General features: G+C 52.1%; 2 protein-coding genes across 13 annotated transcripts in view; both read right to left on the bottom strand.

Moving 5' to 3' along the window:
- abcc8 (ATP-binding cassette, sub-family C (CFTR/MRP), member 8) overlaps window positions 1-262 on the bottom strand; it is a 52,214-nt gene extending 51,952 nt beyond the window's left edge. For 3 of the 4 annotated variants that reach the window (XM_023956138.2, XM_023956136.2, XM_023956139.2), the window contains exon 1: window positions 25-200. In XM_023956138.2, coding sequence (XP_023811906.1) covers window positions 25-45 — 21 coding nt within the window. In that variant the 5' untranslated portion in view covers window positions 46-200. Of the gene's footprint in view, window positions 1-24 lie in introns of all 4 variants that reach the window. The other variant, XM_023956135.2, reaches the window with a different exon arrangement.
- Window positions 263-1,160: 898 nt separating this feature from the next.
- Window positions 1,161-12,240, bottom strand: part of ush1c (Usher syndrome 1C) — a 26,397-nt gene continuing 15,317 nt past the window's right edge. For 3 of the 9 annotated variants that reach the window (XM_023956143.2, XM_078949122.1, XM_078949121.1), the window contains 12 exons: window positions 12,148-12,207; window positions 11,990-12,046; window positions 9,727-9,869; window positions 8,917-8,982; window positions 8,701-8,840; window positions 8,515-8,549; window positions 4,341-4,382; window positions 3,646-3,699; window positions 3,476-3,575; window positions 3,244-3,353; window positions 3,107-3,162; window positions 1,161-1,519 (listed from right to left, as the gene is read on the bottom strand). In XM_023956143.2, coding sequence (XP_023811911.1) covers window positions 1,507-1,519; window positions 3,107-3,162; window positions 3,244-3,353; window positions 3,476-3,575; window positions 3,646-3,699; window positions 4,341-4,382; window positions 8,515-8,549; window positions 8,701-8,840; window positions 8,917-8,982; window positions 9,727-9,869; window positions 11,990-12,046; window positions 12,148-12,207 — 876 coding nt within the window. In that variant the 3' untranslated portion in view covers window positions 1,161-1,506. Of the gene's footprint in view, window positions 1,520-2,604; window positions 2,764-2,913; window positions 3,021-3,106; window positions 3,163-3,243; window positions 3,354-3,475; window positions 3,576-3,645; window positions 3,700-4,340; window positions 4,383-5,292; window positions 5,356-5,860; window positions 5,990-6,089; window positions 6,144-6,379; window positions 7,073-7,469; window positions 7,587-7,714; window positions 7,883-8,042; window positions 8,093-8,514; window positions 8,550-8,700; window positions 8,841-8,916; window positions 8,983-9,726; window positions 9,870-11,989; window positions 12,047-12,147; window positions 12,208-12,240 lie in introns of all 9 variants that reach the window. The other 6 variants (XM_078949120.1, XM_078949117.1, XM_078949124.1 and 3 more) reach the window with 5 other exon arrangements.

Raw genomic sequence — 12,240 nt, 5'->3', positions numbered from 1 at the left:
CAACAAAGCGCGAGCTGCACTCACCGGTTTGTACCGCGGGATCATGGGTGCAGCCTCGGTCCTCCGATTCCCACACTCCCCCCACCCAGCTCCGTCACATCCGTTATTTGGACAACCAACAAGAGAAACGCGGCAAAACCTCCCGAGCGGAACCGGAGCGCGTCCTGTCTCCGTGATGCTGAGTTCGAGCGCGCGGCAGTTTGTTTGACGACTGAGAGCTCTCCAAGGTGCTGAACCCGGGAACGGAGGAGGCGGAGGAAGAGGAGGGGGAGGTGCACGGAGGCAGACCTCCCAGCTTCGTCATGAACCTGAGCAGGTGGTCACGGAGTCAAACCCGGAGCCTCGACGCGCGCAGAGCCGTTATATAACCGTATGATCTGTCACATGCATGCTGTCCTGCACGCGCGCTCCGCTTTCCCTCTGAATTTTACAGTTTGACCTCAAATCTACAAACTAGCAGGAAACTGTCAAAAACATCCCGGAGATGATTTACGGCAGATTCTGTGGATCTTTCAGGTCCGTGGGACCAGCACTGTCCCGCGTGGACAATCACGGCCCAATGAGGCTGCCAAAGACAGCCACGCGGGACCATCTGGGGAATTAGTGACACTGCCTTGTTGGTAAAACTCTTTCAAAACAAACCTCCAAAGTCTAAAGCAGAGTTCCAAAGAATGTCAAAAGGCAAGTATGAATAAAAATGACCTGAACTGTAATGCTGACCATTAAAATGAACCTTTTCCAATTATTAAAGAACATTAAACTCAGACAGTGTGAATGAATTTGTGATGACATTTGCTGCAGAGCTGAGAACAATCAATAGAAGAATGTGAAAGCTGGCATGTCGCTGCTCCCTCATCAGGACTGTAATAGAAGCCGGGATGAATCAGCCTCCTCATCTCCTGAAAACCAACCGTCTCCCGTCTGGATGGACACTTTTGTTTCCCTGGAGATGGAGCCAAACAAAGGCCACCCTCGTTGGCAGCAGCTCCTCTGCGGACGTGCTGACCTGAACAAACATGTTTGTTCCAGGTGCTCTGAGGCTGCAGGGCTTCACACGCCGCCAAAGCCGCGGAACTGTTCAAAAATGTACAGACTTGTCCCTGCTTCAGCGTGTTTGCACACACGTCCCTCTGGGGGGGTCACAGAAACTGAGCAGAAGCTTCTTCTTTGTTCAATCAGACCTTTATTAGACACTTACAGACTCAGAAGAGGCTCTACTGATCACAGATTTTCATTAACCTTTAACTGACTGACTTTTGCAAAGATCAGCATCTCTGAGCTCCACCACCGTCAGGATCCACATGTGAGAAACACAAAGTATTGACTGGATTAACCTCTGACATTCACCGAGACGGTGGCGAGGAATATCGACGGACGGAGTCGATCTGCAGGACAAGACGCTCGATCCGAGAGAGAAAAAGTGGAAGCGAGCAGACGTTTCAAGAGAAGAGATGAAAGAAGCTCCAGGCGGATCAATCGGGTCTCCTCCAACTGCGTCTGACGAGACTAGAAGAAGGTCCTGCAGGAGAAAGACAGAAATAATGTTTTCACGTCTAAAAATGACCCTAATCAGATAAATCCAAACACCACAAACGAAGCACAACAGAACACACGCATGCCGGTTGATCAGCAAACTCCTTCAAAATCCCTCTTAGAACCAGATTCCAGTGAGAAAACTCCTGTCAGCGCGTGGATCGCCCTCACCTCTTCCATCTGCTTCTGCGCATCCTTTTCTACAGTTTCTACAGTCAGTGAAGGCTGACACGCTTCAAGAAGAGGCTTTCTCCTGGAAGGAGATGTCTGACAGCGTTTTCTGCAGCTCGTCACACATTTGTTGAGATGTCCGGGAACCTTTCCTGCTTCACAATAATTCACACTCCAAAGCTGTTTTTTCCAGACTTTTCTTCTAAATTTCTTCATTCATTCTTGGAATCTTTAGGCGGGAAAGCCGACAATTTGGAGAAGTCTGCACAGCTGAGAGTATTAACAGCATAACTAACCGCTATATACATATGTATAGAATCCTTGAAATAAAAGAATGTTTTCAGTATTTACAGATGATTATTTGAGAAAACTATCTTGAAGCTGAATTTATGGCAAAGCTGAAATGTTTTTTCATACAATTTTTACAGAAAAAAATTAAGATTTTCTGTCAACATCCTGTTTTTTTTAATTCAAACCCATGTTGGCAGAAATCAGAGGTTTAAATCTTGGTTTTTTATCTTTCAAAGATAAAACAAAAGGTCTGAATGAACTAAATATGATCCACGCCCCTTCAGTTTGATTTACAAAATCTAAAAAACATTAAATACATATTTTATTCGGCCTTTCCGGTGCTTTGATGTGAACGTCCAGCCAAACAGAATCAGGTGAAGAAACCTCTGCAGGATCTCTTCCCGAAGGCCGTCGCCTTCCAGGGTTTGCCTTTTGCTCTTGAGCTTTAAGCTCCGCCCCCTGACCTACTCCTGCACTGCTTGAGTTGACGCCGCGGCTGAGCCTTCAGCGACGTATAAAAGAGTGGAAGAGGAGGGATTTCTTTTGAATACGATGGTGGATTTCCAAATAAAAGTTGGAGAAACCTGGGTGGAGGCTTGAAAAACCAACCTGGTCCATGCCTTTACAGGGGGGGGGCTGCAGAAGATGTAACAGTCTAGAGGAACAGCATCTATCAGCAGGTCTGCTGAAGGCGGCAGGAGGCCGGCAGGACCAGAACCGGTCTGGACTAGGCCTGGATTTAGCGGCCCCGTTTAAATTTGGGCGTTTCTGGTGATAAAACAAGACCAGAACCATCAGAGTTTGATGGCAGAGACTGTCACATGTCCTCATAGAGCGGCCCAAACAAAAACAAGTGCCACACCACACGCCGCCGCCCCTCCCCCCCCGTGGGACGAAGAGGAGGATGAAGGTGATTACCAGAGAGGAAGCACTAGTGCTGAAGGACGTAGCCGTGTCTGTACAGAGCTGCGCTGCCTTCAAACGTCTTTCTGTTCACGGTAGGACTGACTGACGCTGACTTACAGCTGCACACACGCACACACCAACGACCCATGATGCACCGCTGCAGCCGGCGTTTCAGCAGACTGTCAATATTGACTGCAATGCTTACACTTCATCCTCATAGTCTTTCGGAGGAGAAACTGCGATCACCACATCGATCCAGTCCTGGAGGTGGGGGGAAAAAAAACGTCAACCATCCTGCAGTGAAGAAACATGCGAGCTGCTGTTTTAGAACTGGACCGGTACCCCGCCGTTCCCCCAGGCCCGCGCCAGAGAGTTCTGTCCCTCTGTCAATGAGGCATCGAGCAGGATCTTCCCATTCACAGCCATGAGTTCATCCCCCGGAGCAATCCCCCCTGCGCACATGCACACACACGCACACACACACACACAATAACAGAGTCAGCTGATTCCATCAGGGGAAGTCGGTGCGTGTCACTTCCTGTCTTCTCTTGCATGGCTCTGGTCAGGCACTGACCGTGTTTGTCGGCCGCTCCGCCCTCATAAACTGATGACACCACCAACTTTCCCAAAGGAGAGTCAGCCCCCCCCTCCAGGGACAGGTCCAGCTGTCCGGCCTGGAGGACAAGAACACGTCAGAACCCGAAAGAGACGTTAAAGATGTTCTGAAGGAGCAGCTGAACTCGCCTTTTTGATCCTCAGCAGCCTCACATCCCGGCCGGCGATCTGCTCCGAGGAGAACTGTTGGAGGAGGAGGAGGAGGAGGAGGAGGAGGAGGAGGAGGAGGAGGAGGAGGAGGACACAGCGTGGAGAAGCTCAGAGGAGCAAAGAACCAGCAGGTTTTCTAACCATCATCAGATCAGAGTCATGTTGAGCATGAAAACCTATTTTACATATTTTTAACGTGACACACATCATTCTCACTGTTTTCCTGACAATCTATACGTCATGAACTCTCATCAGCGAACCTTCATGTCTCCTCATCGCTGCAGCTGCTAGCCTCCTCTGAGTTAAAGCTCACACGTCTGCTTCAGTAACCGCCTCGCAGCCCCAACCGCCGAACCAAAGTAACAAGTAAAACGTGTTCCAGACGTTCAAAACTGATAATGGACATGTAAAGTTTTAATAACAGCACGTCTGTCTTTCTCTCGTAGTTCCTGACCAATGACAGAAGAGCTCTTTAGTCATGTGGTTTTGTTCACAAGCTTAGGCCCGGAACAGAACAGTCCGCTTGATGCCAGTCTGAACACAGACCAAAGGCGAGGTTCGGGACCGGAACAAAGGATTTTCCAGTCTGAAAACACCCTGAAAACAGAGCTCAGGAACATCCACAGCAGTTTCTACAGGTTTCTGGTTTTGAAAGGTCTCCTTCCATACTGTACCATGGAGTACGGGTCGAAGTCCTCCACATACTTCTGAAACTCCTGAGGGAGAGAAAAAAACAGCAAGAAATCCGTTTAAGTTCAGTATTACAGCAAAAGGGGGAAGAAGAGTCAGAGCTGCAGCGGGTTTCCTTTGACAAACCAGTGCTGTGATGAAGGTTAAAGCAAACCTTCAGCAGTGCGAGGTTCTCCCTCTGACAACCAGGAAAGACTCGACTACGTTCTACTAACATGCTCACACGCAGAGAACCTTCAGTAAAGCCGTGTGTTTCCATGGAGGGAACCTCACATCCATGCAGTCCCTTGCAGCAGAAACACACGAGGAGAAAAAAACCCATCAAACTTCAGAGGTTTGCCGTGACTCTCAGTCTCAGTCTGGAAGGTCAGCAGAGCAGAAGGAAGGAGAGCAAAGCTTTTCAATGATCTGAGGAAGAGCAGCTTCCAGCAAAAGTGGATCCAAACATGGATCCATCCATCTGTGTGTCAGCGTCCAGGTGGAGCTTCGCCCCCCAAACTGATGTGAGGACGAAGCTCCAATCAGCAGATCCATCTGACCCAACAACCAGGGCCACGTAGACCAGGTCTTAGTAGGACAACGGACAGAAGGTCTGACCCCCCCCATGCAGAACCTCAGGCGGCACAGAAGGAACCGTCAGGATCAAAGCAGCTGTGGAAAAGATTTCCACTGACAAACTCATTTGTAATTTAGAAAACACGGAATTGAAACTATCGCCAATCATTTCATGCTGTTCTGTCCATGTTAGAGACCGTTCAGGAAGAGGAGCTTCCTGCCTTCTGTGGGGGGCCACGGCCGCTGGCATCTGCTCCAAATCAAAGCAAACTCATGCATGCCATGCCGCCGCCCGCAGAGACAACCGGAGCGGCGTCTGCGAGCGTGGAGACGGGTCAAGACAGGAGGAGCAGGAGGACTGCAGGAGCTGCGTGGATTTACTTGTTTGCTGTTTGACTTAAAGGAGGAGTTAAACGGGACCATCCGTTTCAGCATTTCTGGAGGCTGAAACACAAAAACCGGAGAGAAAGACAGATCCTTAAAAAACAGCTTCTGTTTGATGTTGAGCTTCAGGTCTGGACCAGCAGGAAGACGCCATCGTTTCTACTACGGTTCAGTTTCAGCCTTTTCCAGTCCAGCCTGAACACCACGTTAGGAACATCGTCTCTGCAGCTGCAGACTCCCATGACACAAATACCCTTCAGAGTGGAGGTGAATTTCCTCCTGCAGGAGCAGCAGGAGCAGCAGGAGCAGCAGGAGCAGCAGGAGCAGCAGGAGCAGCAGGAGCAACAGGAGCAGCAGGAGCAGCAGGAGCAGCTTTCTCCTCGCTAAAAGCCTCAGGTGTCTCTCAGGTGTGACTGCATTAAGTCAGAGCAGCTCAAAAAAAGAGGGGAGACCTCCGGTTGGTTCCCTGACCTGGAACATCCACGGCAGATGATGGAAAACCGTTTCTTCTGCCTCGTTAAGCAGGGCGACTACGAGGGGCGGGGCTTAACTGTGTGTCTCTTACCAGGCCGTCAGGGCGGTGGGCGGATCTGTGCGGCTCTGGTCGGTGAGTCTGCGACTGCGGCAGCATGACGGGCTTTGACATTACAGGAGTCACCTGTCGCCTCTGGTTGGGAGGGCTGGGGGCCAGCTGCTATCAGGTTTACCCCCCCCCAGAGAAAAAAATTAAAATAAGCAAAGCTTAAACGTTTGACGCCAAAAGACGGACGCCGTCTTCACCAGACGAGACTCACCAGCATGCTGCTTGAAGTGGAAACGCGGCTGGCGTGGGAGGTGTTTCTCATCACCTGCACCCCAGCAGAGCAGAGTTTAAGCCCCCCCCCCCACGGCACAGCAAATGCCACAGCATCACTGCTGCTGAAAACACTCCAACGCCACACGACATGCGCTTCTTTAAACCCCACCCACCCACCAGAACAAAGCACACTCAGGCTGGGGGGTGGGGGGGCTGCCTCCCCAGCAAAGTCACGTCAAAAGTCACTGCTTGGATTTGTGCATCAAATTCACAGCAGAAAGCCGCTACGAGGAGAAACGAGACCACAGAACCAAAGCCATGCAGAAGTCTGACCTTAGGGCTGGGGGGGTAGGACATTTCACTGGTGTTGGAGGAGTAAAGCCCCCCCCTGGGGAGATAACCGCCTGTCTCCCACTCGCTCCTGTGCTCTGGAGGACTGGGAGGATGCTGGAGGTGATGGTGTTGATGGCGGTAACCACCGTGGGGGACCTCTGCATGCTGTGGGGGAGGGGGTGGTGGGGGCGGAGGGGGCGGCGGGGGTGGAGGTGGAGGAGGGCGTGAGGGCTGAGGAGACGACGGAGGCCATGCTGTCTGGGAGGGGGGAGGGTAGTGGGAGGATGGGGGCCGTGACGGCTGGGGGCGGGGCATGCGCCCCCTGTGAGTGGCAGCTGAAGGGCCGGAGGCGGGCTTCACGGCGGCGGGGGGAGACGGGGGTCTGTGGCGCTGCGGAGCCAGTCGGGACGCGCTGGGAGGGTGGGTGGGGGCGGTCGGGTTCAGCTTCGGTGACGGCGGGGGGCGGGGCAGCGGAGGGGGCAGCTGGCTGGTGCCAGGATGAGTGGGGGCCAATTTTTTTAAGGGGCCCCTCAGGCTCTGGTCCACCTGGTCCAGGTTGATGTCATCCAGGTCGGTGGTGGCCAGGTGGAGGCCCCCAGCGAAGCGCTTCACCTTCGGCTCGGAGGCGGGAGAGCGCGGCGAGGAGAGCTTTGGGTCACAGCAGAACCTCATCAAGAACAACGAACCTCACTAAACGGATCAATACTTCCTGATCAATACCCCCCCCCCACACACACACACACACACACAGACCACCAGTAGACCTGCGTTTAAACTCCTTCAGATCTTCTGCTGCAGAACATCTTTAAGCCAAACATGTGAAGTACCATCATCACCATCACGCCCCGCAGCTGCAGGAGGTACGAGAACACCTCATTCAGGGACTGCGTGGAAAACGAAGAGCGCCGTTTTCCACGCAGTCCCTGAATGCACCTGCAGCCAGGTCCTGTTGGTTTTGGGGTTTTTCTTCTTTTGAGCTTTCATGAAGGTTTTTCTTACAGTTCTGAGCGCATTCACTCGGACCTGGACGGACCTCCGTCTTTACCTCCGATGACTCGTTCTCCACACAGGAGATCTGCTCCAGCCGGGTCTGACACAGACGCTCCACCCAGTGCTGCACTTTCTCCGACTCCTCCATGTCCTCCCTCTCCGTCTCTGAAACCTGGGATGGAGGTGAGGCCCGGCGGCCAAAGAGTGACACCGTCTCAGCTTCTCACAACAACCAGACGGCTCCACCCACACAAATGTTCGCTTCGTTTTTACGTCCGCCCACTCCAGGTGTTCTCGTACCTCCTGGACCAGCCGATTGATCTTCAGCTGTTTTTCTCGTTCGTACATCTCCTCTTTCTCTTTGGCGAGTTTCAGCTCAAACTCCATCTCCTTCTTGTTCTTCTTCTGCTCCTGCAGCGTGTCGGTGTTGGACACCTTCTTCTTCTTTTTCTTCTTCTTCTCTCCTTTCTGAGGTGCACCGTCAACCAATGCAAGTAAAACGCCGATAAATGAACAACGCAAATCACACAGCATGGCATGCACCAACTGGGAGATACTGGGACTGACGTCTTCCTAATCGTCTAGAGGTTTCTGGTCCCTCTCACACACTGCAAACTGCTGAAAATACCTTACGGAGTGATGGAAGTTTCCCCTCATAGCGATAAAACCAGCCAAACGCTACGGATGGAGATGAGAAAGAGTCACATTTCAAGTTAAAATCCAAGAACCTGCAGGTTCAAACATCACACAGTTTCTTCCTTTTTAAAGAAAGACCTTGCAGACCAGCCACCGCCTGTCTGCAGAACGTCTGCAGCACATCTGCTGTATGTCTGCAGACCTTATGCAGCATGTCTGCAGCACGTCTGCGGTACGTCTGCTGCACGTCTGCAGACCATCTGCAGCACGTTTCTGTCCACAGCAGCTTCTCACCCTAAACCAAAACAAACATCAGCTGCTGCTCGTCTCTGACCAACAGGAGCAGGACAAACGTTTAACCATGAAGCAGCATTTTGGTTGTCAAAGGAAACCCAACGCTGGTCTCTGTGCACAAACATCCGTCTATGGCTGCTGCGGCTGCGCAGTTTCATGTGCAGACTCACGTGCTCATTCTCCTCATCTTCATCTGTGAAGGTGGCTTCATCAGCGTGGAGAGGAGGTGGTAAAACAGCACAGCACACAGCAGGTGAGGAACAGAGCATGCACAGAGAAAAGACGGGACAAAAGTCACGGAAAAGTCCCGAAGGAAAAGGGTTCATGCATTTTTAGAGAGAAGAGTCTGCTCATACGAGAACTCCGGGCTTTTGGAGACGGGGTGGTTTTGATCCCCGGTGGGGCAGGTGAGGGGGTCCTTGGACTCTTCGGCCGGTCCTGGGTTCCCCAGTCCTCCTGCCAGTCTCTGTTATGCTTCTTCTCTGAAGCCTCAATCCTTTAGAGGTGGAGGAGATGGTTCAGAGTGTCACGTCTAATTGCATTTCAGACTTTAGAAACAAATGTTTGCATACTTTTCCATCTCCCTTTTGTATCTGTCCTCCTCCTCTGCAGTTTTCTGAGCGATCTCCATTTTTCTCCTGTGAAACACACAAGCCTCATTTCATGTTTCATGCACTGCAGACGTAAAAAAGAGCTGACTTTCAAGAAGTTCTTTCATCAAACAAGATCTTCAAGAAAGCTGCTTGTGGCTTCAGAGGATCCCAGGCTCAATTCTTCTTCCCAAAGGTTTTTTATGCCAGGCAGCGGTGGATGCAGTTTGTTTTTGCTGAAGTGGAAGTTGTTCTTGTTACTTCCACTGACTGTATTTGAGACCTGAACTGAGTGATTTGATTTACCGGTAAATTATAAATTGTGGTGAATAACAGAAGGTAGGATGACCTTTTTTTGTTTTCCTGTTTCCTCACAAAATCCTTATTCTTAAAAATTATAAAGCAACTAAAAGCGAAGTGACAGAACAGAGCAGTTCCTGTTCCAAAACCGCCTGATTTCACCAAAATGTTGGAGAGAAAACACATCAGCTTTCCAACCAAACACAAAAATGCTGCTGACACAAATCATTAAAATCATCCTTTCAACAGATCAGCTGGGTCTCTTCAAGCACTAAATAATGAAGGTATGGGAGTTCATTCAGCAGCTAAAAGGTCAATAAATCAATATGTCTGCTGCAAGAAAGGCTTGGAAACCAGGAGGCTCATGAGTTTGGTTTGGTTGTAACTGCAGGTTTCATCCGTTCCTTCAAACATGTTGTGATCTGCAGAGCCTAAAGCGAGCAGGTCTGGAAACGAGTCCCGAACGTCCCGGCTGGTGTCCTCATTACTCACTGCCTCTCCTTCTCCTGCTGCTCTTTAATGATCTTGTTGGTCTCCATCGCCGTCCTCTTCTGCTGCATCAGCTCCTGCCTCTGCAGCTCCCGGCGCGCCTCCGCCGCCAGGCGCTCCTCAGTCGTCATGAACAGCTCGCTGCCCTGAGAGAGACACCAGCAGGAGAAGGCAGTGAGGGACAATGTGGGGGGGGGGGGGGGGGGGGGGGGGGGCAGGAACAGAAGGAGGACTTTGGTCACCTCTGTCAGATCTTTATTAAAAGTGTAATAAAAACTGCTGCACTAAGGAGTGAAGTGTCTGTTATTTACAGTGGAAAGATGATCCGAAATGTGATGAAGAACTCTCAGCTTCAATATCAAACCAAAACACGGAAAATTCTCCTCATCCCACAATAGTTCGGCAGAAATCCCAAGTGCCTCCCTGCAGGGATGACATAAAAGGTTCACTTTCGTCTGATTGTGGACCAACAGTCCAGAACCGTCATCAAACCCGCGGCTTTGAACAAACATCAGAATGCAGAGCATGAAGAGTGCCGCCGCCTCGCTCTGCAATCACCTCAACATCAGCCCAAACGAGTCACACTGATTAATGTCTGCATTCAGCGCCGTCACTCATCACATGGACCCCCCCTGCCTGCATGACAAGGCTGAGGAGGGAAGAGGAGCAGCAGGAACCGTCAGTCCTGCAGAAGAACTGAAAGCTGGACCACAGGAAGCCACCGCACCACGGGATCGAGTTCAGGAGAACAGTCAGTGAACATGAGAGGAAAGCAGCAGTGCAGGAAATCCCATCTGTTCACGTTGGAGAAAAAAAACACTGAATTCTGACTCAGTTCTGCTCATGTGCTGCAGATGTTTCTGCTGGATTTCTACTAAAGTTATTCTGTTGTTGAAATACTTTATTTCACCTTAAATGATATGAGGATAAATGAGCACAATATTTTCACTAGGAAACAGAAAACCACTGAAAACCCACAATTTCATGAACTTAAAGACAAACTCAGAAAAAAGTATATGATAGAAAACAAAAAAAATTGTATTTTATATGAATATCAAATATTTAGTAACACACATAAATTCACCTGGAAAAAAACCTTCCTTTGTTGGAAAGCAGCAGATGTCCCCACAGAGGGACACCGACACAGAGGGACGCCCCCACAGAGGGCCACCCCCACAGAGGGACACCCTCATGGAGGGACACTCCCATGGAGAGAAGCCCCCGCAGAGAGGGATGCCCCCCCAGAGGGCCACCAACACAGAGGGACGCCCCCACAGAGGGACATCCCTGCAGAGGGACACCAACACAGAGGGACGCCCCCATGGAGGGACACTCCCATGGAGAGAAGCCCCTGATGAGAGGGATGCCCCCCTAGAGGGCCACCAACACAGAGGGACGCCCCCACAGAGGGCCACCCCCGCAGAGGGATGCCCCCACAAAGGGCCACCCCCACGGAGGGACGCCCCCACAGAGGGCCACCCTCATGGAGGGACACTCCCATGGAGAGAAGCCCCTGATGAGAGGCATGCCCCCCTAGAGGGCCACCAACACAGAGGGACGCCCCCACAGAGGGCCACCCCCGCAGAGGGATGCCCCCACAAAGGGCCACCCTCACGGAGGGACGCCCCCACAAAGGGCCACCCTCACGGAGGGACACTCCCATGGAGAGAAGCCCCTGATGAGAGGCATGCCCCCCTAGAGGGCCACCAACACAGAGGGATGCCCCCACAGAGGGCCACCCCCGCAGAGGGATGCCCCCACAAAGGGCCACCCTCACGGAGGGACGCCCCCATGGAGAGACACCCCTATGGAGACAAGCCCCCGCTGAGGGACCCCCCAGCAGAGGGACACCAACACAGAGGGACGTCCCCATGGAGGGACACTCCCATGGAGAGAAGCCCCTGATGAGAGGGATGCCCCCCTAGAGGGCCACCAACACAGAGGGACGCCCCCACAGAGGGCCACCCCCGCAGAGGGATGCCCCCACAGAGGGCCACCCTCACGGAGGGACGCCCCCATGGAGAGACACCCCTATGGAGACAAGCCCCCGCTGAGGGACGCCCCCGCAGAGGGCCACCAACACAGAGGGGCGCCCCCACAGAGGGCCACCAACACAGAGGGACGCCCTCACAGAGGGAGCCGCCCCACCTCCACGGGGGGAGCTGCTTTAGAAGGAGTCGGTTACTTTTTTATAAGTATTGATAGAAACACGAGATCAGCGAAAACATCAAAGTTTGTACTTCGTCTCCTCACACTTGGTACTTACGGCTCCTGTCAGGACAGTGATGGTCAGACTTCTGCTGCTCTTCAGGACTTTGATGGCCTGAAACCCCGAAAAGACCAGACTTCAGGTTTGGAGACGCAGCACCACATTATGTATGGAGGAGCGAGCATCGCAGAGGACGCGGATCCAATCCAAGTCACCTCTTTGTGGTCCAGAGCGGTGAAGTCCACGCCGTTCACCTCCACGATCTGGTCTCCAGCCTGCAGTCAGACAGGAGAGCATCAGTGCCTCCA

The sequence above is a fragment of the Oryzias latipes genome, chromosome 6, assembly GCF_053564925.1.
Source record: "Oryzias latipes strain Hd-rR chromosome 6, Olatipes_Hd-rR_3.1".
Lineage (NCBI taxonomy): Eukaryota > Metazoa > Chordata > Actinopteri > Beloniformes > Adrianichthyidae > Oryzias > Oryzias latipes.
The sequence above is the reverse complement of the archived record's forward strand: the minus strand, read 5'-3'. Positions and strand labels throughout refer to the sequence as shown.